At 46.6% G+C, this 27,672-nt stretch overlaps 1 protein-coding gene across 4 annotated transcripts; it reads left to right on the top strand.

Moving 5' to 3' along the window:
* Positions 1 to 584: 584 nt before the first annotated feature.
* zbtb4 (zinc finger and BTB domain containing 4) lies at positions 585 to 24,297 on the top strand. 4 transcript variants are annotated; one of them, XM_080298359.1, is made up of 3 exons: positions 759 to 840; positions 970 to 1,071; positions 17,667 to 24,297. In XM_080298359.1, exon 3 carries the CDS (start codon positions 17,683 to 17,685, stop codon positions 23,182 to 23,184), a length of 5,502 nt encoding a protein of 1,833 aa, XP_080154485.1. In that variant the 5' UTR covers positions 759 to 840; positions 970 to 1,071; positions 17,667 to 17,682; the 3' UTR covers positions 23,185 to 24,297. The 4 variants fall into 4 exon arrangements, with proteins under 4 accessions (XP_026017919.2, XP_080154485.1, XP_080154484.1 ...); XM_026162134.2 differs by having other exon boundaries at positions 585 to 1,071; XM_080298358.1 differs by lacking the exons at positions 759 to 840; positions 970 to 1,071 and adding an exon at positions 11,401 to 11,606.
* The last annotated feature ends 3,375 nt before the right edge of the window (positions 24,298 to 27,672 follow it).

Below are 27,672 nucleotides of genomic sequence, written 5' to 3'. Positions count from 1 at the left end.
GTGACGATTTGAACACTGTCGACTCTTCGTCGGTGGAGAAAGTTGAAGCCATTTTGCTAACAACGTGCATATTAGTCTGTTATAGAAGAGGAAATCTCTCTGTTTAGTCTGTATGCGGATGTATAACCCTGAATTTACTGTAATTAGAACAATGGGGTCTTAACCAACATGTATTAGAGTCAAACTGAGGTAAGCGTGTTAGAGCTAAAATATTATAAGTGTCTTCAGTAGCTAAGAATTGTCTTCAGCATAAACAATAGATTATGCTCAAAGGAATCGACCGAAGTGACCAGTGTTTCCTGAGCAAAATGATACAATGTCTTAAATGTAAGCTCTTTGACAGCCACCAATCCCATTTGTCCCATAAAAGCAACAGAGGGTTGTTTGGCAGTAGGTGCTCAGTATTCGGTATAGACCCTTTTACACATTTTGTCTTCGTTTTGTCAAAAGAAGGTGGGAGTAAACGCCACAAGCAGTGTTTAAATCCTTGTGTGGTTGCATAATCTAAATCTGGTGTAGTGTTTTTACTGCATGTAATGCTGTTGAAGCATTGTATCAGGTTCTCCTGCCCATTTTCATTTTTTTCTAAATAAAGAAACATTTTTGAAACAACAGTATGGACTGTTAAGTTTTATTTTTACATCCCACATTTTCTTGTTAAAAAAAAAATACCACATGCATGTTGCTGAATGGGACCAAATACCAGCACTGTGAACATGCCTGTTTGCCATCATCTGTTCTGTTTTTTGGCAGATCCATCAGAGGAGAGCATCACTGAAGCTCAGAAGCAAGGTCAGATCTGCTGTATCCACATGGAGTCAAAACATGCTCCGAGTGATGGTGATGACACGTTTTGAAATGTACATAGGAATGTGACAGTAGATCACTTTGTTCACCATGTGCCATGCTATACCATGACTATACAAAGGATTCATTGTTGACCAGTTGGCTCCCTCCTCTGGCTTGTAGTGAGAATGATCAGCTTTGCAAAGGCATTGCACAACCACATTTTCAATGCGGAACCGGCTCCCAGAAGACTGTCAAAAGTGCTCCCTCTGCTGTTCCGAGGAGGTTAGTGCATATAGCCCCATAGTGTCAGCATAGTATCAAAAGCAGTCACCTCTGCTTTCCTAAGCATGAAAGAATCAAATGTGTATAGATCAGACTGGTTCAGGAGTAGGAACGTCCTGTAGGCCTGGTGTGTACGGCCCTTGACTGGATTATTTAAAGAAGATTTCAATGTAAAAACACACTAAAGTTGTGCAATTACTGTAACTTTATGTATATGATTCACTTTTTTTGCTGTTATTGAGTACTTTTTAGTTTTACATACACCTTGTAAATGTAATAGGTAATATCAAATTTCTAAATGGGTAATTACAGCTATGAGATTATGCTGACAAGCAGTTGTAAGTATATATAGAAATATATACTATAATACTTTAAAAGAAGGACAGAGACTATGAATGAAAATTTGAATGCATACGTTTACTAGTAATGCATTTTAAATGTTAATAATAGTACCTTTAATGAGGCATGTGATTGCATATAATGTGAACTTCTTTCAAACTGAAGTTGGAAAATATTTATATTTAATGATAATGATTAATCATTACATGTAGTGAATTCAGCTTTAGAAGTCTGACAGACTGCGGTACTGTCCGCTGCGCAATGTGGCTTAGCTTCTCATACTTTTAAGGTTGCTTCAGTTTATGTTTCTCAGTCATGTTTGCCGCTCAGTTTCACTTTAGAAAATAGATTGGAAGAAAATCCGGACTCTGTGAATGCTGGTGGTTTTGGCAGCTGGATGTTTCCTTCAGTAGCCATGGTTGACTTAAGTTTGATGTTTTAGAGAAGGCCAGTTGGTAACGGTGGCCTGGTTGTTGATGTGTCTGTTAAAACCAGGAGCAAAGTCTCGCTTCGGTTAGAGGGGAATGGTTGTTTGATTTGGCTGCTGTCGGTATAGGAGAGCGTCTGTTTGTTCCTGTAAGGACTGAAGATTGGTGTATCCAGGGGGAGCTCTTGTCTGTCGAGAGCACGTGTGTGTTGTTAGGGGTCAGTGAGTTTGTGGTGGGGTTATAGCACAGTATAGCAAAAAAACAAAGCAGAGACTTAATTTTTTCAGTCAGATTTACAGTGAGCTTAAACTATAACGTTCGCCTCCATCCCTGTAGAAAAATTGTATTGTTATTGAATGACATCAGCCAGTGAGTCACTGCACAGCACAAGATCACTGTTTCTTGACAAAGTGAAAGGCAGCATGTCCTGGAGGCTGTGTTGCTGCTCTCTGGATAAAACTGCTGAACATGAAATGGAGAATTTGTGTGCCTCAGTAAAGTTTGAGAAAATGGGCGGTTGTTGGAAAAACTACAAATCCCAGTGTGCAGGGGTCATCACGCTGAGCACCAGGATCAAACAGGCAAGACTCAGTATTTCATGTCAGGTTCGTGCGATTATTGGAACAAAGAAAAAGAAAACCTTTCGTTCTCTTACATTAGGGACCAGGATGTTAATAAAAAATGGTTGACGCACGTTCAGAGGCGTGCTCCGAGAGCCCATCTGAACAGGCCAGCCCATTTCTGCCCGCTACAGAATGTCCTGTTCTTTGACTGTTTGTTTTGGCTGATGTCAGCCTCTGCCAAGCGTCTTCATCTTTTCTTTCATCCTTCCTTTTATCATCCAAACACTCTTTCAAGCCTTCCAGGTCCCTCATCTGCCGTCTTTTTTACCCAGGATTCCTTTCAGGCAGCTCATTTGCAGACACAAGCAGGAATGTTAAGTCAGCTAGTATTTGACTCGGAGGAGTTTTTGCGGGAGATCTGTGTTTTGTTAAGGCTCTTTCAGCCTTTTCCTGGAATGATCTGGGTGCTAAATTAATTGCTCCTGATCCCACCTCGCGTTGCAATCAGCTTAGCGCTAATCTCGGGTTCTCAGAGCAGCCAAGTCTCGTCTGGGCGACGCTGCTGCAACGAGCTGTCCATTGCTCGCTTCTTCCAGGGTTTTGACCCCTGGCACTGTCCTTTTCACTCATTGTTAAGCTTTTGGGGGGCTTCTTTTTGTACGCCTTTCATTCTCAATCAGCTTGGCCTATTTACCTTTTCATACGGTCGCATGATTGCTTTCGGTCCCCCTCAAAGAGCTGTCTGCCAACTAACTGAACAACTTGAACATATTTCTCTATGTCTTAAGTTTTCATCTTCGCTTTCTTGCGTCATTGGCTTCGTCTGCCTCGCTCATAGTCTCAGAGATGGCCACATGTTGTCTGCGGTGTCCCTTCTTATCCATTTTTTTGTGTTAAGTTTCTCTCCTGTGCTGCTGTTGTGTTTCCCCTGGCTGAATGCCACTGACCAGACCATCTGCCTCATTTTCTTTTTTTTCCCCTTTCTTTCCCTCTTTCCCTTTAATTCTTAATGTCAGCTCAACAGTTGGGTTTCTTTTTTCCACCCTTTCTACATTTTATTTTTGATTACAGGATACGTTTACCTCATATTTTCCTAACTCAAAAAAAAAAAGAAATCCCTGTATCTATCTCTTTTGTCTTTCCAAGACGGCTTCCCGTCTTTCCGGGAGGCTCTGATTGAAGTGCCTGCGTGCTATTTAAAGAGGCGTGGATGAAAGCGGGGTTGTTTACAGTGCCCTCAAAATACAGCCTGTCTAGAAACAGGAAGTACCATCGCCATGAAGCGCAGCAGCACACGGCGTCAGCCAACATGCAGCTACTTCCTCCTCCTCCTCCTCCTCCTCCTCACGGCTGAGCAGCAGCTCCAGCAAAACAACCCTCCTGCTTATCAGAGAATTATGCACCCCTCCCCTCTCCTGCTCCTCCTGAATGGCGCACATACACAGCAGGCTTTTCACCCCCTCCACCATGTCCTATCTCGCTTTCTCCCGTTTTCTTCTGCCTAATGCCCCCCACCCCTTCCAACTGCCTCTCTTTGCCAGTACAGCATGCCTGAGTAGCTGCCTGGAGATGAAGGAGCTAATTAATTTGATTTAGCCGTCCCCTCTCTCTCCCTCTCTCTTTCTGGCAGTGGAAAAACCAGCCGTCCACCTCCCTCCCTCTCTCTTCCACACCATATCAAGCACCCCTCCCAGATGATTTTCCAACTATCCTTTCTAGTCTCCTTTAGCAACATCCTTGCTTCCTCTCCTCCTCTTCTTTTTCTGCTCTTTTCCCCCGTGTTACACAACCATATTTTGCCAGCGGTTTATTGCATATCAAATTGTAAATTAGATGCCAGCCTTAACTCTCTTGCGCGGCCTGCGCCCATGTAATTCCAGTTTTCGACATTTTATCTCCCGTGTGCCCGGGGAGAGTTTGTGTGACTCAGCAGTCTCGCTGCTGAGTCACACAAACATGCTCGTTATAGCTCGGTGTGCCTGCTTCAGGGACCTAGAACAGGCCTGTTAGACTTTGGGTGGATAAAGGCTCGTTTCTGTCATTTGATACTCCGATGGATCCGCCTATTGAGTTATATCAGGCAAGTCCAGCAATGCACTATAACTGTCGAACATAACTTGTCAGCGTAGCTCGATGAAACCTTTCCTGTGCTTTCATCGTGCCTGTGGGACATCCTCTGAGCTTAGCAGCGTGCAGGTTGTGGACATCTGCTGAGGACAGGCTCTTTGTCGTGTGTGTGTGTGTGTGTGTGTATTTCTGGCTGTGAGCATGGTGTAGAGTTGAACCTGCTAACTCCTCTGCCGAGACTTCAGAAGTTTTAAGCATTCTCAGCTCAAGAAAAAAGGGGGAATATGTCTTCCATCTTCCATTTTTAATCCGATTACATGAAAATTATTTCATGATCATTGTTGTTGTGTTAGCAACTAAAATATTTCCGCTGTTTTGTGCCTACCTGCAGTTGGTTTAATAGGTCTGACAGCTGTGAGAAGTTCAAGTAAAAGTGTGAAATTACCCAATAATTCTTGAAGAAACAAAACGAAGACAGGAGTTTGAAAACAATACTTTCAGATTTCGATCCTAGTCTGTCATAGCTCGACCTTTGTGATGATACAAAAGCAGTTTCACCTTTATGCTATGCACGGTTCTGTGGTTGTACCCTTTTAACCTTGAAGCATCCAGTCGTAGCCTCTGTATAGACGTAGAATAAATGTTGTGTTGTGGCACTTCTGACCTGATTATTCAAAGTTTCTTCTGTCTTCCAACCCTGTGGTTTTACGAGTTTTCGAGAGGCTGCTGGCACAGTTATGTTTACATTCTTACAGGTTGGTTGAAAAATGTGTAACTCATACAGCATTTCATTAGATGCCTTTTTTCCCTACTCAGTGACACGTCAGGGGAATATTTTAAGATAAAGCAGGAAAAAATAGGTTTGTCTAATTATAGCTGTAGAATTACAGTCATGTGAAAAAGCTTTCCCAGTGCAATAGCCTGTTAAAGCCAACATTAGCTAAACTGATTCACGCTGGTCTTGCTGTCCAAAGGACATTGTTACAAAAGGTTTGTTTAAATCAGTGGTTCCTAAAGTGGGGGCGCGCCCCTTAGGGGGGCACAGAGCCATTGCAGGGGGGGCGCAGTATGAATAAAAAAACGAATGCTTGGACACTGATAGCATAATGGACAGGTTTTTGGCAGGGCTCCCACACAAATACAAAGCAGAAGATGAAGTATCGCCACATATGCTTCCAAACCAAAGACTAGAAAAAATGATGAAGCATATTTTGCCTTTGGCTTTACCTGCACAACGGTGGCGCCAAGGTAGGTATCCCGATCAGAATTTGTTTCCCCTGCATCGGGAGCACCCGCTGGGCTGTCCAAATCCCGGACAAACAGTATCCCACAGTTGTTTATGTTTGCACAGAGAGGCATTTTGTGAAAAATGTATTGATAGCAATATTGAGTATTCTTACACAGTAACAAAAAACTACACGTATAATAATTACACCATAAAGATGGTTTGTTTTTCTGTTATTTAAAAGTGTTGGTAGTTTATTTTATTGTAACCTCTAATTTATTGCAGTTTACTTTCATTTTTTTTAATGTTTACTAAAGGTTTGAGGTGTGAAATAAACTGCAATGGAGTTTATATGCAAAATATGGGCGTGTGTGGTTGGAGGATGCGTTTGTGCCAGGGGGGCACAAAGATTTTCTTGTAAAACAAAGGGGGGCCCAGCAAAGAAAGTTTGGGAACCACTGGTTTAAATGCAGTTCTGCAAACGTAAGCTTTTTTTGGTAGCGTCTCTGAGCTTTGCACAGTCTGACCTTGGGGTGAATTTGCTGGGATGTCGACTCCTGGGAAGATTGGCAGACGTCTTCAGTATCTTTCACTTGTGAATAATCTTTCTTACCGGAGAGTGATGGACTTCAGATTGTTCTGAAATGGCCTTATAACCCTTCCCATATTAATGGACAACAGCAATTGCTTCTCTAAGATTTTTCCTCATTTCCTCATTGGTATTGTATTACCACCACACTGTAAAAACTTCTGCTTGTAAAAAGGTGCTCATATTTGTTGACGATTGGTTAATCAAGTGTAGTAGATCAGCAGCTCCTGGCGGTTACTTTCCCTTTTATTTCCTGTGGAAGCAGCAAAGGTGTACTTAGTTATTCACCTATTGCACTTTTGCTTTTGTTAAGAAATTAATGACATGATATATAATCTTTTTCTAGTTTTAAGACTAATAGGGAGCAAGTGAATTTTATTATGTCCTAATATATAAAACCTTAGACTTTAAAGAGGGTGTACTTTCTTTTTGACTGTGTGTTGTAAACTGGGCTTTATGATGGTGTTTATCTGTAGGTCTGAGTAGTCTGTGGAAGAGCTGTTAAACCAGTTAAATGGTGGTTTCTGCTGTTAACTTCATCATGTGGGAGCCGTTTGTTGCGTGGATTTTCTGTTCCATATTACCGGCTTCCTGCACTGATTTTGTTTTTTTGTAAACAGCAGAGACGTGTTTGCAGAGGACAGGCTGCAGCACGCTCATCTCTCTCCCTACGTCTACCGAGGTTTCATCAAATTACTCACAGCACTGCCCCTCTCTCTGTGAGATAAAACTGAAGGATTCAACACCCAATCGTGTACAGATGTAAACACATGTAAAGCTCATTATTAGCCCGCACGCTTGCAGAAAATGTATATGCTGCGCTTTCACTGCTTTCCTGAGAAACGCAGAAACTTGCTGCGTCGTCCTCTTAAAGCTGCTGCTTCCTCTTTAAGAAGGCACTGACATTTGAACTCCTGTAACGTTGTTTGACTTCCCACTTTGATCAGAGTCCAAGTCAGCTGGAGAGCAGGTTAGTCATCCCTTCTCTGAGATCACTGAGGATGTTTTCTAACCCATGAACGGGCCTCGGGTTATATGCACACCAGTGTCCGGGTTAGCAGAAACACAAAGTGAATGTTAAGAGGAAACAAGCAAAGAGAGTGACTGATTCCTATCTCATAACTCTTTTTTTTATTTTTATATTCAACTACAAACAACTGACCGAATAAACACCAAGAACTAAGGATCTGATGCTTGACAAGTCTGGTAAGCAGTAAGCAAGCACGTTTAGAGTTCAGGTGCACTAAAACTCAAACTGACTGCAGGTGTGACTCTGCATATCGTGGATCTGACAGAGATGACGACCTTTCCCTTTCTTCTCAGATACAAGATCCTAGGCTCACTCAAGTGTTTATACTGGAACAACAAGCCTCGTTCAGCACGTCTTTAAGAGATAGACTCGAGCTCTCAGTTGTCTTCATTTAAAGAAAAAAGTCAGACTTCTGGATAAAACGCACTGTGTGTTTCCTTAAAGCGGGTATGAACAGCATGTTTTGTTTTTAATTTTAAGAATAGCATGGGGGGTTTATAATCACAAACTACATTGTTGAGGCTACACTGAGCCTTACTGCTCGGATGATGCCATTTCTGGTGCCTCAGTCAGCAGAGTTAGTGACTAGCTGATGAACATAATGTAGCATTTAAAGATTAAAGACTCATATTTCCCCCAGGAGTTAGCTAAGACTAAAAAAAGGGGAAAAAATGAGCGCAAACTTGAGACAATGGATCAAAACATGTTTCAGATGAGTGCTTAATGTGATTAAGATGGCTTAATTTGATAACTATTTGCTAAATTTAAGCTAGTGAAAGTTTAAGACAGCATGTCGAGGTATTTTTACTACTTCACAAACTACTTGCATTTTGAGTACATAGTTTATATCAGCTTCATATCATGGTTAGAACAGTGTTGCTACACAGTGTTAAGATTTATGCTTTATTTTAGCATGTGCATCCGTGTCCTCATGCACAAGCTGACAGACCCTGAAAAACAAACAAGGACGCACCTACCAAAGGTTTCCTCCATAATTCAGCCAGACTGCGTAGGGTCCTTTTGATTGCACAGCTGGTATAGTGCTGAGTGAAAACAACAAAAACATTTTAGTTCAGTCCGACCGTACATGTAGAATTAATTCCTTTTAATTTTCTAAAGAAATCTATTTGAGCTTCAACATCCCGTGTGCGCCCGAGACGAAATCCAAGACTGACGCCGCGACTCAGATAAACACTTTTTTGTTTTCTTCTTCCTTTGGTTAAATATTGAAAGACTTGGTGTGTTAATGGTTTAAATTTTCCACCGACATGGCTTTCTAAGTTTCTCTATCTCTGTGTATTCAGATGTGCGTGTCGCTTGGTAGCACAGCATGAAAAGATATGATCACGTCTGGCCTAACAGCCATGAATAGGGATTGACGGACAACGGGGTGCCTCTGAATGTAGAGTTGGTGGCCGGCTGCAGCCACGGGACAATGCAGGTGCACATGCGTGGACCGAGTGGCTGCACTCCTGTAACACACACTCACTCTCACACACATTGTCTCCGCATCACGCATGCATGAGCTCATTTTCATGACAGACATAATTTTTCACTTTCCAGTTCTCTCTCACATACACACACTTTGCTTTAAAAACGTGCACGAGTGAGGATGGAGGGTGCAGGAAAAAAAAAAAAGTTCACTCAACTCCAAGAGCTCGAGAGGTCACAGGAACAACACCCAATCCCAGAGCGGTTCCCATGGAGACAAGTGTGGCAGCGTACAATGAGGGTGAGAGAGACTGATGAAAGAGGGAAAGGGCAGGGGAAGAGTAGGAGGAGGAGGGTGGGTTGTTGGCGTCAAGGTTCAGTTGGTGGGTACCGGAGGGGGGTGGGCGGGGGGTCTCTCCACTCAAAAGGACAGTGGGAAGTATGATGGTGCTGTAGCATAACAGTACCAGAACATTCTTCCACCCCAGCTCGCATTTTTCTTCCTTCTTGTTCCAGCTGAGAGAATACCTCCTGATCTGAGGCCGCAGAGTGGCTCATGGCTGTCGGAGGAATTTCTACCGACCGCGACACGCAAGGCCGAGAGCAGCGAGGGCGAAGGCAGTTTCTGTTGTGAGGCATTTTGCATGGCTATGCACGAATCAGTGCTCAGATGCAGCTGCAGACCTTGATTAAAGTTGTGCTGCCAAACAAAACTGAGAGTTGTGCCCAGTAGATTTCAGAGTATCCCCCAGATACCCCAGCTGACCTAAAAGCCCTTAATTGCACGAGTCCCCAAACAGCAAAGATGGAAGATGTCTTTGTCGTTGCAGGGTTGCACGTGGACAGTAGAGGTTCGCAACAGTTTTGTTGCTACTCAGTGTGACAGAAAACGGTGTTGGCAGTGCAGTGGTTAGCACTGTTGCCTCACAGTAGAAGGTCCTGGGTTCAACTCCACCATCTGGCCGGGCCTTTTTTGTGTGGAGTTTGTTCTCTCCAGACACTCTGGCTTCCTCCCAGTCCAAAGACACGCAGTTAGTGGGTTTAGGTTAATTGGTGGATTTAAAATTGAGAATGGTTGGCCCTACAGCAGACTGGGAACTTGTCCTAGGTGTACCCTGTCTCTTGTCCTATGACCACTGGGATAAGCTCCAGCTCCCCTCATGTTGGTTCTCTGGACTGTGCCGTTAATGAGATGTAGTCAAAAATCTGAGTTCTGTTTCTACACATCTGTTGAAATTAAAGTTAGACTGGAGCTTCAAATAACTGCCCAAGTAGGTCCTCAGTTGGGGCTCCAAAGATGTACGCAGAGCACCAAGACTTGCTGCTAGAAAGACTTGTTTGGTTGATCGGCCTTTCCTCCCACCTTATCCCTGTCACTGAGCTTTGCATCCATCCATGCAGCTCTCCATACTCTCACCGATGAATGGTGGTGCCATCACTTCCTTCCAGCAACAGCTGTTTACTTTGCAAACGTCAGGACGCAGGACTGAATTATTGTGGCTGTGCCGTCTTTCCAAAGTTGTAAAATTCTTTATGACACCACTGTAAAGCGCGCTTGGCCCTTGCACTCGTCGGTCTGACCGGCCTTCCTGGTTGGCGGTGAATTGTTTTGGTACTTGGAGGAACACGCCTCCACCTACGCAGCCTGTTGCATTGTTTTCACACATGCTATTTTAAATCTGAACACCCTTCATGGTTAGCAAGTGAGGTCACGAAGCATGAAAGACATGGGCATCTGCCAGGCAGGGAGAGCATGAGTTTAAGTTGCATCATGGGAAATGTAGGGTTTGGCATTTTTGTTTCTGGGGGGTTGTTTTGAGCTTTGCTTAAAGTTGGGGACGTTCCGGCACCTGCTGAATCAATTTTAGCTGTTCCTTTTTCAAAGTGTCTCTTCCGAATCCCAAAACTTCATCGAAGTGGCGTGCTGAATGGTCAGAGTACCCCCCCCCCCCCCACACACACACACACACACACAGACACACAACACCCTTTATAATGTCTGAGTTTTCCCCCACTGAACTTCACTTGTTTCACAGAGTGCTCCCATCCGCCATTTGACTACCACCAGCCTTGTGCTCTCTCTGTCTCTCTCTCTCTCCCCGTCGGTCTCACTTTCTCGCTGTCTCTCTCCCTCGTTCTCCTCTCACTGTCCCTCCGTCTGTCTGTCCTGGTGCCCAGGTTTTTTGAGTTGGCGTGGTTCCTGTTTGTTTTCAGCCATTTTGGGGACTTGCAGTGCTCGTAACAAACTGCTTAAATGGCGTCCTCTTGCTTGCTTGCTCTCCCACTCTGTCTCCCTCTGCCTCTCTCCCTCCCTCTCCCTATCACTGGGCTTTGTGTATATAAAGTAGTGTGTGTGTGTGTGTATGCGTGTGTGTCTGTGCATGTGTGTTAGAGAGGGAAAGGGGGGGGGGGGAGGACAACACTTCCAAATAAAAGGAAGATTGGATTCAGTGAGGTTGGGGTGGAAGTGGTGGTGGGTCAGTTGAGGGGGTGCAGAGGGATTCACTTGCCGGAGAAGAAGAAGAAAAGAGCAAAAACACTAAGAATCGTGTGTCAGAGGCAAAAAAAACTGGAGTGAGACAGGAGAGAGAGCAAGAAAAGGGGGGAGTGAGCGAGTGAGAGCAAGCAAGTTCGAGTGTGAGAATCGCTCCTGCCCTCTGTCTTCACACACTGCTGCCTGTATGTGTGTGCATGCGTGTGTGCGCCGCCTCTCCCTCCGCTCACTCTCTCTCTCTCTCTCTCCCTCTCTCGCACACACTCCGACGTGCGCATACACAGACCAAAGGGGGAGAGAGAGAGAGAGAGAGGGAGTGTGAGGGGAAAGAACACATCGCAGCAGAGATGCAGCAGGAGGTTTTCCGAGGTACGTTCTCTTGTATGCTTGCCTTGCTGAGAGACAGACAGAGAGAATAAGAGGAAGAGAGGCTGAAATCTGTTGTTTTCCTGCTTGTTTTTCCGCTTCACTCTGCTGCTGTGGCGGTGATTGCTCCGCGCGTGAAGAAGGAGGAAAAGGTTTTTATTTTACTGTGCGCGTGCTGGGGCGTGAGTCCTGTGGTGGGTGTGTGCGCTTATGCAGTGTGTGTTTATGGTAGGGTATTTATATGTGTGTGTATGTGTGTGTGTGTGCGCGCTGGATCTGTGCGTGTGCGTGTGCCAGTAACAGGCCTCGTCCCTCGTCTCCCTCATCCTCTGTCGCTGGCGCACCACGCAGTTCTTTTTCAAGAGCGATGACTCGTTCTGAGATTGTGATGAAACTTTTAATTTATCTCGCGTCTCGGCGAGTCACTGCAGGTCAGGGACTCGAGGGGAGAGGGAGCGAGCGGTGGCGGTCAGCCCGCACCGGTCGGGAAAAGGCGTCAAACACGCGATGCAAGGTTTGTTTTGAGGGGGTCTCTTAAACATGGTGGGCCGGTCCCCCACCTCCTGCATGTGAACTCGCCAACAACATTAGAGGAAGTGTTCTGGTGAGTTTAAATGTCGGATGTAGGCGATGGTAAACATCTCCGGTCCCATCAACAGGTTCTGTCTCTTATTTCGTTTTTTTGGGCCGCCCAGTTTGTCCTCCATTTTACCAGCCTGGTGTTGTGCTGGAGGTTGCCTCACATAGAGCGGTAGAGGGCATATTGATGTCCCCAGCCCAGCATAAGCCTTACTTTTTTCTTTTTTTTTTTCCAAAACAACAGAGCATCTGCTGCCAGCTACTCCCAACATTCCTCGTTCCCCTCCTGGATGCCGAGACAGGTCCCCGAGCTCGGCATGTGGAAAATATGACCCATACTGCCACGGGGTGAGAGGTCATAGGTCAGACAATAGGAAGTGTAGTTCCTCTGCAGCTCTGTTGTGTTGAAAAAAAAAAGAAATAAAAGAAGATGATGATGTTGATAGCGGCGGTTTGCTATTTTAAATGTGGCTGAGTCACACATTAGATGAATTAAGTGCCTTTGAGGCGTTTTTCTGCGCTGGACATTAAAGTGCTGAGATGAAAAGCGTTACCGTCTTTGACTTGGTTAGCTGTGTTTACATAAATGTTTTTGTTTTTTTTCTCACATGCTGCAAACTTAAAAGGATGTGGACAAGCTCAGGAAGCTGGTGCAGCGCTTTGCTGCTCACCCTGCCATGGGTGTACTTGCTGTTCATGGTGACAAACCGCTTTGCTAATACTCGCATGTTAAGAACTTAAATGAGGTTTTCACGCCTTCAGCAGGGACTGCGCATGAAATTGAAAATGATTTGGGGGTGGGGGGAATTACCTCAACAAAGGTCACCGATGCATTGCCGCCGCTCTCCAGAGCTGGGGTTTTTTTTTTTTCCCTTCTTCATGTTTTTTTGGGTCTCGCTGCTTCCTAATGCCTCCCATGATTCTGTTGCAGCAAGCAGAATTATGGGAATTACGTGCTGGGCTGGGAGCTAACAGAGCGTGGAGAGTGGTGCGTTTTAGACACGGGCAGGTTTGCCGGTGCGTGCAGTGGCATTCGAAAACACCATGATACGACAGTTTACACACAGGGTGGGGGCACGCAGTCAGTCACACTGAGGGATTGCACGAGGGGGGGATATGAAAGACGAGGAAACCGTAAAATGTGAACACGGGATGGATGTGTTTGAAGTCTCCCCTCCAGCCCCCCCACGCCCCCACTCACACCACCATAACCACTCCCCGAACCATGCCAACTTCCCCTTACCTCCTCCCTCCTGCTCTATCCCATCTGGCTGGCTCCACCACGCCCTCTTGGCCGGGGGGTTGTCGGGAGTTCAGTAGCTGTTCTTGCTAACGATGCCCCCCACCCCACCAACCCACCCACACTCACAACATTATGCACACACACAAACACTCATCTTTGCAGACCTACTGCTGCTTCGATGCCTGGGCCCCTCTGGCTGACCTTCCACAGGGGAGGGCGCCCAGCTACACCTTCGTCTTCCCACATGCTCCTCGCCGCTGGCTCGCCGGCTGGAACACACAGGCCCCCCACATTCACCCTCGCAAGCACTCCTCTTAACCTATCACACACACACAAATACACGCACGAGCACTGATACCATGATTACTTTCAGTAATAATAACATTGCAGTCAGCAGCCTAATTGCTGAGTGCAATGTTATTATCACGCCACAAATAAAGGGATATCCTGAAAAAGGATTGCAAAGAAGGAAAAACATAAGTCACACACACACACACACACACACAGACTTCCTGGTTCAGCTGTGACCTGTAGTTACTGTCAGGTTACTGCCACTGGTTACAGTTTCCTATTTTATAAGAAACGCATCAAACTCATCCGCTGCATTCAGGGTCAGAGTAAACTCAAACTAAACTCGGTCCGTCACGGCCTGTTTGATCGTCAAGCTGCTTCTATTTTTTTTTTCCCAGGCGTGCAAGTTATCGAAGATATCCTGTTGTTGTGTTGCAGTTGTGTAAATATGATGGCCTAAACTGTGGAAATAAAAAGAAGTTTTAATCAAGGCCTAATTTGGGAGAGTGAATGGCAAAGAGTGAATACCCAGAGGTGAAGTTAATCATTTAAGCACTATTAGTTCAAAATTTAAAGGAGCCATAGGTGCAAGTGTTAGCTGTTTGCACTATATTGATTGTGCCACATTAAGAGGCGCTAAAGCAGCATTAAATCTAATTTGCTTTAATCAGACCTTTTAATATTCAATTATAAGAAGTATTGTTGTGAAAGAGCTGTAAAGGGTTTCCTTTTTATGTCGTTTTCCCTTTGAAGATTAAAAAAAAAATCTCAACACTGGTGGTTTGATTTTTGAGAGTGTTTCTGTAAGATGGTTAAAAAAAAACATGGTAACTGAATCCCACCAGTTATTTGTCTATCAGCATGAGTACCAGTTTCAGTGCGGAATAAACAGATTGCTCAACGTCTGGTTCAAGGCCTCGAGCTGGTGCACCAGCCAAACTCCTCTGCCGTCCTGCCTTCTGTTATACAAGGCCAGTTTAGCGGCGATGTTCCCGGTGACTGATTGTCCGTTGCAAATCATACAATTATAAGGGAAAAGTTAAAGTTCTCCACATTTTTCTCCTGCCAAGAGAAAAAAGACCCCAAAGTCAATAAGTCAAACTTGGAGTCCAAGCAGGTCCAAGTTATTTGTTGTGCTGGATAGCACTTTTAATTTCCTAAAGTTAAGGAGTTTAAAGGTTAATGAGAGGAGTACGGTCAGGTAGGCTTTGTTACTTACGGATCAGCGTTTCCCGTAAAACCCTCTCACCTCCATCAAGTGAATTCCTCTGTCTGAGGTTTCTCCTTGCTTTACTCACGCTGCGTGTCATGCTTCCTCTTCGCGCTACTGTGCCTCCTCCCTCTTATTTGCCAATCACAGTTTCCACTGTGGCTCTATTTCTTCCAGTGTCCCTCATTTCAGTTACCTGGGGAAAGCGACTGATAGCAGTAGTGAAAAACAAAAAACGAGCCTTAATTTTCCCTGAAGATTTCCTGCTCGGTGGCATACAGGGGTTGCGCAGTGAATGCCAGACCCATCTGTATCCCCCTAATGGTGTCATGCGTTGGTCATACGTGTTGGCCATGCCGTTACAATGTGCAGTCAACGTTTAATTTGTAATTATAATCAAAACGAGGAACTTTATTGTCACTTTAAATGCACCGATCTTCAACTTTGTGCTATTTTTAAGGTTTTAAAGAATAAAATCCTCCTAATCAAAACCGCTGATGTTTACTTTCTCTTCAGATTTGTCATTTGATGTGGAAAACAAACTGAATCATGCTCAAAGTCTGCCTTTGATCCCTCTGCCTGTCAGCCCAGCGTCTCTGTCTTTACATGAAAGCCGACGCGTTTGCTATAATGCGCGTCGTGTTTACGTGAGCCCGCTCCGTAATTTGGCCCGCACCGGCTGAGCACCTGCTCTCGATGCGCGGTTTTTGTAGTGCCACGAGCATAAATAGACGAACGCTTCACAGGCCGGGCGACGTGTTTATTTGTGCAGAACATCCTGTTGCAGAGAGGTGTGGGAACAGGGTTGCTGTTTATTTTGATTTTTGCCTGGGGACTCTCATGGTCACATTTGTCTGTGCGCCGAGTGTCGAGGTGTTTGTCCACTCATCTGTGTGTGTGTGTGTGTGTGTGTGTGTGTGTGTGTGTGTGTGTGTGTGTGTGTGTGTGTGTGTGTGGAGATAAAGTTGGGACTTTTAAAAGACAGCCTGTCACAGTCAGGCTGCGTGTTGTGCAGGCTCTGCTTGCACAGTGGCTCCGTGCGTCATAGGGAGATGAAGAGAAAGAGCGAGGGGGCGTCGTACGCATTTTCCTGTCCGCGACGCAAGAATCAGATGAGGGAATGAAATTTTTAGCCTTGGCGCTGTCTCTCAGCGCGTCCGCCCACTTGTAGCAGCCTGGCGCTTGCCATAAGGGATTTCCTGCACAACATCTATCGCTCAGCAAATGTGAGCGACAACGGAGGCCCGTTTCAGTACTGAGCACTGATTCGTGCACCCTTGCTCTGATTTAGATCTGAAAGCCGGCATGAACCGCTTTATTGTCCCTTGCATAACAAAGAGCATGTGCCGCTGCTTGCACCCAGTATGTGATTAAAAGACACTTCTGTTTTCCTTCCGTTGGCTACATGTCACTCCAGCTGCATCCTCAGTGTTAGGCCGCTGTGCACTCAGATTCACCCTTTGGTTTTGAATATCATTTACAAGCAGGCCCTTCCATGTTGAACTGCTTTGTTTATGCCGGCCTGTCTTGCCTGTGGGTGAGAGTGTATGCAGAGTGCACGTATGTGCTCTGCGTGTGTGTGTGGTAGCATTAGCCTGGGCTCCTGTTTATCTGACGGTGCCGTGTGTCTGACTGTTCCTATATTAACCTCCCCCCCCCCCCCTTTTCACTAACCCACACACTCTTTCTGTCTCCCTTTTTTTCTGTCACCCTTTCACTCTCCCTCATCCTCACCCTCTTTTCTCCTTCTCTGTCTCTCCCTCCTCTTTCCTCTGCAATAACAGTGCTGACCTAGTTTCTGCCTGTTCAGGGCTGCCTGTGGAATTTTACAGCGGCCTGCCTTCCTGGCTGCTTTGCTGCTCGAAACGAAGGCAGAAAAGCATGACTGAGGATTTTTCTCCTCGTCACATCATTACGGCCCAATCCCGTCTCTGCCCCCCCCCCCCCCCCAAAATCTGCAGACCTAAACAAATGAACCCGCAATAAATAAGTGATAACAGCGAGCTGACTGCCGGTACGCGATTCTGCTGCTTTCTCATTTATGGGACATTTTTGCAGTGGCACTGCAACCGCCACCGTAGCAGGCGAATTAGGATGGAAATGAGGATAGCCTGTCGCTCATCTTCTCCGGCTTAGCCGAGATTGTACCGGATGCAGAGGGCAGAAAAACACCCCTTCTCTGTGCACATGCATGCAATCTCCCTCACCCCCCCCCCATCCCCGCCTTCACAAATAAATGGTTAGAGTCATGCCTGGCAAATACTAGCCACTGCCAGGAATGGCTAACAAGGCTCTTGCTCACATATAAAGAGAGAGCGGGACTATTTTTATGCGTGTTGGGGCCACGAATCTAAGTCAGCAATTTATTCCGCGGGAATCTTGATTAAATCTGAACGCCTTCCAATTAGGCATAGGGAATGTTGTGTCACAGCCTAGAGAGAGAGATGGATCGCTGGAATGCGTTTCTGAAAGCTTGGCTGTGGCACGCTGAAATCTAAACCAGCACTGCCGCAGATTCATTCCTTCCCCCTCTGCCCTCTCCCTCCCTGCACTCACCATTCCTGCCTGAGCAGTCGGGAGTTCAGCATAGCTGGGCATTTAGTCTTCTCCACCGTTTGTCATGATTGCGTCTGCAAAAGTTTTGGGTGTAATGTCCATTTTCTACCTTATGTATGTTTTGTACATATACCATGGTATGCTTATAATGCTAATACCTTCTTTCTGATTTTTTTTCTTTCAGATTTCGGGGGGTGGTCATGGTGTCCGGTGAGGTGTGGGACCCCCTCCGTGTGGGCCATATTCCGTCACGTCTGAGTGAACAACGCCCGGCTTCCCTCTGCAAACCCGCACGGACTGCAGCTAAGGACCCCACCTCACACCAAAGTCAGCGACTGTCCCCTTTGTCTTCCCCGCCGCCGCTGCCAGTGGTTCGAAACACCCTTCACCCAGCTCGAGCTTCCTCCTTGCATCCGCCTGTCAGTTTGTACGGCTCAAACAAGGTCAAAGGACTACACAAACCAGTACACCGTCCTGGTGTGACTTCCCAGTCTGAAGAAGAAAAAGAAGAGGAGGGGGAGGAAGGGGAAGCTGAGCGCTTGGAGATGAAGGGTAAAAGGCTCGGAGGCCGGGGAGAGACCACAATGGAGGACAGGTTAGAGGATATGGGTGATGGACCTAAAAATGCAAAAATCACCCTAAGCTTCCCGCTCAGTGCAGCCCCCCTTCCGACCTCTCTGACATCACCAAACCACTGTCATGGCTCCTCCTCCTCATCTTCCCCTTCCCCCCACCGACGGCGACCGTCGTCCAAAAGCTCAGACAAGGGGTCGCTGTGGAAACTGGATGCCACCATGGACGTAAAGCACAGACCTTTTAAACCCCCAAGACACGACAGCTCTCCGTCCTCTTCGCCCTCCTCCTCCTCATCTCCCATGACTGTTCATGCACTCATCAGAAAGGACATCAAATCGCCACCTCCTCTAAAGTGCTCCAAGCTCAGTTCAGAGACTCAGTTTCACAGGTCGCCACCAAGATCCTCCACCGGGCCTTTTGGGGGATGTTATGCTAGAGATGGATGGGATGAAAGGCACAGGGCGGCCAACGGTACAGCCTCCCCCTCACAGACTGCTCAGATCCTCTTCAGTCTGGGCACATCAGCCTATCAGAGAGGCGGGGATGCAGAGAGACGAGAGAAAATAACAGGAAGGCCATCTGGGAAAGCTGGGAGCCCTCACGGACCAAGTCTTCACCCACCCACCCTCCATCTCCCTCCCCCTTTACCACCACCACCTCCTCCTCCCTCCGAGGGCCTCACCGCACCCCCACACTCATCCTCCTACTCCCCTACTGACAGCCTGAAGCCCGAACTGATTTGTGGCGTGTGCCATCGGCTGTTTAGCTCAGCCTCCTCCCTCACGGTCCACATGCGGCTGCATCGTGGCAGCCGCGCCCTTTGCTGCCGTTACTGTGGCAAGGTCTTTATCCACAGCAAGAGACTGCAATCCCACGAGGCCTCCTGCAGGGTGCCAGGCCTGCCCTCTAATAGCCTTCGCCCTCCTTCTCTCACTATACAGCCAAAGGAGGAGCCGCTGGAGGAGGGCGAGGTGAGAGTGGAGGGGGGAATGATTGTGGGAGAGACAGACATCAGCAAGGCACGGCCAGGGAAGAAAGCACGAAGCCTCCTGGCGCGTATCCAAGGTGATGATGCAGCAGGCACAGAGGTGCTGGCGGGTGATGAGAACCATTTTGTGAAGGTGGTAGACGGCAATGTCATCTACTTCTGCTCTGTGTGCGAGCGCTCCTACATGACCCTCTCCAGCCTGAAGCGTCACTCTAATGTGCACTCCTGGCGCCGCAAATATCCGTGCCATTTCTGCGACAAGGTCTTTGCCCTGGCCGAGTACCGCACAAAGCATGAGGTGTGGCACACAGGAGAGCGCCGCTACCAGTGCATCTTCTGCTGGGATGCCTTCGCCACGTACTACAATCTCAAAACCCATCAGAAGACCATCCATGGGATTAATCCCAGCCTCATCTCCAGTGAGAAGACAGCTAACGGGGGTTATAAGCAGAAAGCTAACGCCCTCAAACTGTACCGTCTTCTTCCCATGCGCTCCCAGAAGAGACCCTACAAGACTTACAGTGACAGTTTGCATAACGGCCTGCTCCTGCCACCAACCGAAACACCTCCCCTCTCCCTGCCAGGCCTGGGCTGTGCTCTGGGCCCCGGGGACCTGCAAAGCCTAATCAGTGGGGCCCACCCTCAGAGTCTAAAGCCTGACCCAGATGCCTTCCCTGATGGATTCCCTGATGGATTCCCTGATGGATTCCCTGTCTCTGTGACTGCTGAGCACAGGGACCTCTCTGCACTAACACCCCTCCCCCAGGTAGATATGTCCCAGGTTAGAAAACATGAGAGTGAAGACATTGAGTCAGAGCAGGGGAGAGGTAGTGGCAGCTTCAAAATGTCCAACAGCAGTAAAACCAAAAGTCTCAAGAGTGGTAGAGGCACAGAGACGAGCATGCCTTCTGTGATAACATATGGCCATACAAAGCCCTCCGTCATAGTTCACGGGACAGCTGTGTCATCCTCTGTCATTGTGCATAGCAATCAGGTCACGTCTGGAAGCGAGAAAAGCCCAGTGAACAGCCCATCCCCCGAAAACAGTGACAGTCAGACTGTAGTCAAGGGCCCGTCTCGGCCCATCAAAAAGCAAAGGGACAGCATAGATAATCACAGAAAGAGGTCAAGAGACAGTTCAGATACGGCAGAGGAGGGCTCGAGAGGCAGGCAGGACAGAGAGACAGGCAGATTATTTCACAAATCACGCAAGTCCCACAGCAAGAGTGATATCTCTAACTCAAAGCAGCTGTCAGCATCTGTAGGGTCACAGGTCAAAGAGGCAGGGCCACTGTGTCAGATTACTGTACGTATTGGTGAGGAGGCCATAGTGAAGCGCAGTATATCTGAGACAGACCTCAGGAGAGATAAGAGCCTTTCTCCCCCCAAAACCAAACGCAGTGAAACATCATCTGTGCGGGACGCCAAGGAACCACGCCACTCTCACTCCCACCACCACCACCACAGACACCGCCTCCAAAGCAGAGCCAGCATGGAAGCAGAGGGCAATAAGGAAGGTGGAGACTCTGAGGAGGAGGAGGAAGAAGAAGAAGTGGTCAGGAAAAAGAGCCCCAAATCCCCCAGTGAAGTGAGGGAGTACTACTTTCGTCAGGAGGTGCGCGAGCTCGAGAGCGACCATGACACAGAGGACAATTTATGGCGACCTTACTACTCCTATAAGCCCAAGAGAAAGGCCCAAGCACATCTACAGAGGGTAAAGAGCTGGCAGAGGAAGCTAAAGTACAAGCGCTCCATCCGGCTGAAGAGGAGGGCAGAGAGGCTTAAGAACCTTTCAAATAAAGAAACAGAGAAATCACAAGATGAAGAAGAGGATGCAACAACTGAGGAGGCTGAAAAACTGCCAAAAGCTAACAGAGACAAGGGAGAGGGGGAAAAGAAAGATAAAAATAAAGAGGCTGAAGAAGAGGTTAAGGAAACCCGCCATGAGGTTTCCACCTCTCCTGTGCACTCTCCAAAACCTCCTCAGTCTACCTCAGTGGCTCCTACAGGAATAAAAAGGCGGCCGTGGACTAACGGGAACGCAGCTGAGTGTGGTACGTGCGGCCGCTGGTTCTCGAGCCCCAGAAAACGAGACAAACATGAGCTGAGCCACCTGCTGGAGTTTGTTTGCCTTTTCTGTCGAGCCACTTTCCCCTCGAGGGATAAGCTGGAAGACCACCAGAGAGCCCAACATCCCAAACCTACTGAAGCCCCCTGTGCACCTCTCAAAGCTGCTCACGAACAAGTAGAAGGGGTCAAACCTGTGCCAGAGATTTCAAAATATGATGAAGATAAGGGGGGACAGGGTGGCCTGGGAGGGAGTCACTCTAGTCCAACTCGTCTAAGTAGAAGGGCCTTATCACGACACACGTGCCCACAGTGTCACAAGGTGTGCAAGACATCCTCAGCTCTGAATCGACACATCCGACGCCACGAGCTCAGCAGTTCTCCAGAGAGAGAAAGAGAAGATAAAGACACAGAGCCAAAAACAGCAGAGACAGTTGCTGACATTCTTAGCAGAGAGAATGAAAAAGCAGAGCTTCCCAGTGCTCTCTCTGTTTCAGTCATCAGCTATTCGACGCCAGAGCCGCCCAGCAGTGGCGAGTGCTTGGCGTCGCAGCAGCCTGAGGAGCACCTCTGTGAGCTCACAGATCATCAGGTGTCAGAAACCAGTGACAAACCTGAACTAACAGAGCCCACACTTCCAGCTCCAGAGAGAGAGCCACCAAAAGCTGCAGACCCTCCGTTAGACGCCCCAGTAAACCTTACACCCACCAACCACAAATTAACATCTGCCACGCCCTCCACCCTCCAGACCGTGCTCGTCATGAACGGATCTGAATGTCTTGACTACCGCACTCCCAGCAAAAAGCACCTAGATAGTCAGATCCACAGAATACCCAGCCCTGTGCACGCTGTGGCATCCGCCAACACCTCCCCAAATGTGCCCATGACATCACAGACCAGAATAACCACTGCTGCTCCTCCTGTTTCCATGACAACATGTTCCAGCTCCGAGGGGGGATTCATGAAACGGGATGGGGTCATTATGGACAGAGAGAGACAGGGTGGGAGCAGTTTATTTCTACACGCCGGCTACGAGGAGCCGCCTCTGGTGCAAGATCTCAGAGTCCAGTCCCTGTCCCGCAGTCCCTCTCCCAATGAAGCACAAGACCTGACCATGTCCTCAATACTAGCTCGCGAGAGGGAGATAGAGAGGCAAAGGGAGAAAGAGAGGGAGCTGGAGAGACAGAGAGAGCGGGAGAGGGAGAAAGAAATTGTGAGGGAGAGAGAAAAAGAACTAGAGAGGGTCCACCAAGTCAGTAGAGCTGCTCACATCCCAGAGGACCAGATCACACTTTTGGTCCCCAAAGAGGAGCCCTTGAGCCCTGTCCCATCTCCCCAACATATCCCCACTCAAACCACTATGAATGGACCCTCATCACACAGGCACACTCCCAAATCCCCCTGCCGGTCACCTTCGACCATTGGACTGATAGCTCAAACCAACCACCAGGTTCACTCCAGTTCACAAGGACTTGACAGGCTTACGCTGCCCACTGGAGCAGCTGGTGCCGGCGACCGCCCCTCTGCCCACGCTCTGCTTCTCCCCCGAGCCCCACAGCCACCTGAACCGGAGCACCAGGATACCGTTTCTTCTAGAGATTCCCAGCAAGGTAACACCACCCCAGTGGGTTACCCCTCCCAGGATTATCCACTACCCCTCATTGTGCCGGACAGCTACCGCTCTGGTAAGAAGCAGGAGGAAAACCTGCTCATGTCCTCCTACCCGCCTGGAACGCTTCCCTTTGGCCCCTTGGGAAAAGTGATGGTCCCTAATGGCGGGGACCTGGCCAAGCTGCCATTCTATCCGGACCCCTACCAGCTGCTGTATGGGCCCCAGTTCCTGGCCTATCCCTACAACTTGGCAGCGCTGCCCGTGGCTCTGAATATGATGGCACCGGGGGGAGACAAAGTGGAGCCTCTGCCCTTCCTCCCTGCCATCTTCAACTACGCAGCAACTGCCGGGCCTTACATGGGGGCGGCCCCCCATCCCCTCGTGGCAAACCCAAGCCTCTACAGCGGCAGCAGCGGCAGCAGCAAAAAGCAACGGGACAACAGCAGCAGCAAACCCTAGGACAGCCACGCATTAAAAGGAATATAATTCAAAGGGGACAGCCTCATGTGTTCAGGCTGGGAGCGGGAGGAGTGCATACACTGGCACGGCACCCCTGCCTCTCTTTAATCCAGCAGAGATCAGAGTTAGGAAGCAAAAGTGTGAAGGGAGGAGAAGAAGCAAAGAAACTCTCCTGCCTTTACTCCTGCTCGCCTCTCTCCGCATCTCTCCCGCCCAGCTGTAGCGTGTTATAGATCTAGAGCTCGATTAATCTTCCTCTTTGACTCATTATATTATCTATAATATAAGAATTAAGAACTGCTAACAGGGTGTGTGTTTTGTGAAAAAAAGAAAAAAAATTAGTTCAGTCTACTTCCCTTTATAGTCACCGCATAACGAGGATAAAGGCTCTTCAGGGAAGGCTTGTGTGGGCAAGGATGAGGCAGAGGAGTCCTTATTCAACACGGCTGGAGGTGGTGAAGCATTAAACGACTCAAACCTTTTGCGTGCGTTTGTACGAGTGAGCGAGTGAGAACAGCAGGCGTGTCCCGCTGGTGTAAAAGTGTCCACGAGAGGTATATATGTGAGCTTTTACATGAACATGTACAGCAGGTAGGGATGTGTGCATGCAGGGGTTGAGCATTAACTGCATATGTGCGAAAGTGTGTGAGTTTGGGTGTGTGGGAATAAGATCATTCCGTTTGAGACGCACACAGCATTCCTACTCTAGTCGGAAAAGCTACCGTAGGTCAATGTGTAGAAGTGCATTTAGAAGCGATTCTTCATATCCAAATCATTAAGAAGTCGAAGCTGTGGCTGGACGCGAGTCTATGACAATGACAGATCAGCTGAGCTTCTGAGGTCTGTCAGCGAACCTGGCGACTCCGAGGGCCAGATGACACTGTAGGATCTGTATAGCATTCACCATAGTTTATACCTTATGTGCACAAACAAGAAAAGTAGTGGTCACTTAAAAGGGACACTTGTAGCTGCTTCGGAAATGTAGCTGGCCACTGGGTAAGAATTAAAGGCTGGTAGACCATTGCACTTCTGTTTTTTCATCTCATTTCCTTCACTTAAAAACTTAAAAAGAAAAAAAAAACTGAAAATACTACTAAAAAAAAAAAAAAGAAAGGTCAGCCTTCATGTTGCGTAGCTTTTTCCCCTCTTTGACTGGAAGAGGAAAAGGCTCCATTTTCTAAGCCAGGAAGAAGAGAGCAAAGAATGAGGGGGGAGAAAGAGAAATGAATTCAGGGTATTGAGTTGTTTCTGAAGAGGAAAGAGAAATATATGGGCACAAAACTGCTGGACTCTGAACAGAAGTGCTCCGTAGAAATGACGCTGCGGACGAAAAATGTTGTCCTGCTCCATAACTGTGAGGAGATTGGAAAAAGAAAAAGAAAGTCTGAACTATTCCCTTCCTGCCTTGTGTTATTAGCGAGAGGTAGGAAAAGGCCAAAAAGCGGTGGCCGACACTCTCCAGACGCCCTCGCGGTGGGGCCTTTTTGTTAAGTGTAATGTTATCTCTCTATATGTTTGTTCCGTTGAAAAGATGTTGTTGTTTATGTTGTTTAGCCCTACCAGGTGGGGAAAGTGGCTTCGGCGGAAAAGAGGGGAGGGTAAAAACTTCAAAATATGAATGTAAATTTAGTCATGAGGTTAATGAAGTACAGCTACATTAATGGTAGAGTTGTTTTTTTGTTTGTTTTTTTTTGTTTTTTTTCCAAGTTCCTGTTTTGTTTTCTGTTTTGACACAAATAACCTGTTAAAAGAACCGTATAACGTCTGGTATGCATATATACAGTAGTCCTAGGAACATGTCAGTAAACTTTGGTTCTGTATCCACAAAGCATGAGCAACACTCGCTTCCTAACCGTTTATATCCTCGGCAAATCTGGCATTGTGCGCACAGCTTCTGTTTTGTTTCCTTTTATATATATTTTTTCTGGTCTCTAAATCATCCATATCTGTTATGTTTTTGATGTATTATTTGGAAGAATTCCACAAAAATTAGTCGCCACTTTTCTTTTTTTTTTTACTTCTCACGGTCACTTTGTAGGCGCTATTTTAATCCCGCCCCCTCCCCGCCCCTCGCCCCTCTCCCCCTCGAGCATACACTCGCTCGCTGCACCTTCTTTTGTTTTTGTTACTGGTGTTGTTGTTCTGAGTGACGACGTTTCGGTGTGTGATGGTACTCGGGCACCTTTTTGGTCCAGGTGGGAGTGTTGAAAACACTGTGTGACCGACTGCAGGGGTGCACAGGCGTCCCCCTTGGGTGTGGTTACAAGCCTTTTTATTTTTAAATGTTTTTTTTTTATTTGTTTTTTTGTATGTTTGGGGTACGTGTTGTGTACGAGAGCGAGCGGCTGCGTGACGTGAATAAGAAAACCAAAATAAATCTGCCTAAGCAGCATATCCCTTGGCAGTATATGGGCCACCTGTTTTGTTTTTCTTTTCTGTGGGTTAGTTTCAGTGTAAAATAAAAAGCCTTTCTGTCTCCAATACACTATCTCAAGCCATTCCTGTAGACGGACATGTTTGTGTTTCGCGGGGGTGTTTTTGGACCATAGTTTCTTATGCCATAGTTTGCTCTCATGGTTATCATACAGACCAAAAGCATGCAAATCGACGTATTGTAGTGACTGGACTGGAATCTGGAGGTTTAAAAAATCAAACTAAACAAAACAACTATTTACTGTATGTTTTAGTTTCAATGAATGTGCCTCTGCTTTGATATTTAAATAATTATAGTAAGATGTGGATCTGCCAGATTTCATCTGTTAAAGGTGCCTTGTTATGGCATAAGAAATTTGAATTAGCATTTTTTTTTCCTTGAGAAATGATGATTTGGAGATAGAGTTCTTGGCTTTGTTTGCTACGAAGCTGTTCATAGATGTAGGAGTGTGGCTAAACTGTTTTGGTATCGTGTACATGTCTAGGGTAATACTGTGCCATATAGAGCCCACAGAATATGTTATTGTTATTTTTAAAAGATGTTTTAATGTTGCCTGATGACTTTGTCTTTAGATTTGATACAAAGGCTTGTAGCCACAGCTCTCCCAAAGTCTGTAGTTTCCTCTCTCCGACATTCTACTTCTCCTCCACCCCAACCCCACCCCGTTTCCGTCTCCCTTTCTTTCTCTTTGCTGCAATCAAACAAAATAAAGTATTAACCTGATGACCCAGCGAAATCAGCTCTAGCTTGGTGCTGCGTGTGTTGTTTTGTGGTTGTTCTTGTTCATGTTGATGATGTGTCCAATCTGTACAAGTTGATCAAGCGCCCTTAATACGAACCATGTGTTTAAAGTCAGCAGATGTCTGCTTTTGCATTGTTTGTGAAATGTGCGTTTAATATTTAGCAGATCGGGGGGGAAAAAGCTTTGTTTTAAAGACGCATGTCATCTCTCCCCTCCAAAAACTCAGAATGTATGGATTTTTCTTCTGGCCTGTGCTGATTTTTATCCTCCAAGATTGTTTTGGTGCGAATTGCCCAGTTTGGGAGATATCAGCTGTAAGCTGAGACGTCTGCCTTCTTCTATTCAATATAATGGAACCAGATGGCTCTCGCTTTACTGTGCTGAGAGTGCCAAAAAACAAAAAAACAAAACAAACAAAGAAAAAGATGCATCGGAAAAGCGAAGAAGGAAAAGTAGAAATTCATTCAGCTATTTCTGAGTAGGAGGAGAAATATGTGGGCACGAATCATGAAGTGAATACTCAAAAATCTTGTTATGAGCAGTTTCATCAGGAGCTTTGACTGCATGAGCCAGCTAACATGACAGCTCAGCTGATCCATTGTAATATTTGCATCCTGTCACGCTGTCACAAGCACGATCTCTGGATACGGCTGGCCGACGTGGTTCACTTGGAAAGAAAATATCTGAAACAGCTGAACAACTCGCAGCAAACCAAACTAGGTCACATGTGGATAAAATATGGCCCGAGGTCCAAAACGGGCCCGTGGATCATCTAGAGCTGGCCCCTGACGTTCTAAGAGGAAAACTAAGCGCACAACCATAAAAATACCAATAAAAAGCAGCACTGTGATAACAGATATTGAGGCGAAGGACTGTTATAAGTCTGCACTGCTCAATTTCAACTTAAAGCACTCCACTTTTTTGTAATGATCTATAACAGTTTTACTCTAATGGTAAATGAGGCCGTATTTATGTAGATGCAACAATTCAACAAGTTTTCCTTTGCTTAGTGTGAAAAAAACTTGACCTGCCCTCATCTAAAGGAATAAATCTTCTTATTTTGTATCCAAACATGCCATTTCTAAAAAATCTTTAATCTAGGAATTTTTGTCTTAGTTTCAGTAATCAATTGGGGAGCGTTTCTAATATGTGTCAGTTACCATTGTTTACTTGTGAATAGTGGTTTCAGAGGGTCAGAGGCAAAGATTGATTAATATGATCAACATGGGCATCTGATCAGATTTAAGAACAGACCAAGTGCTTTAAGCTTTATTTCTCACTTTATATTAAATGCATGTTTAAAAAAGACACG

The sequence above is a fragment of the Astatotilapia calliptera genome, chromosome 3 (genome assembly GCF_964374335.1).
Source record: "Astatotilapia calliptera chromosome 3, fAstCal68.1, whole genome shotgun sequence".
In the NCBI taxonomy this organism is placed as follows: domain Eukaryota; kingdom Metazoa; phylum Chordata; class Actinopteri; order Cichliformes; family Cichlidae; genus Astatotilapia; species Astatotilapia calliptera.
Note: the sequence above shows the minus strand (reverse complement) of the source record. Positions and strands in the feature narration are given on the sequence as shown.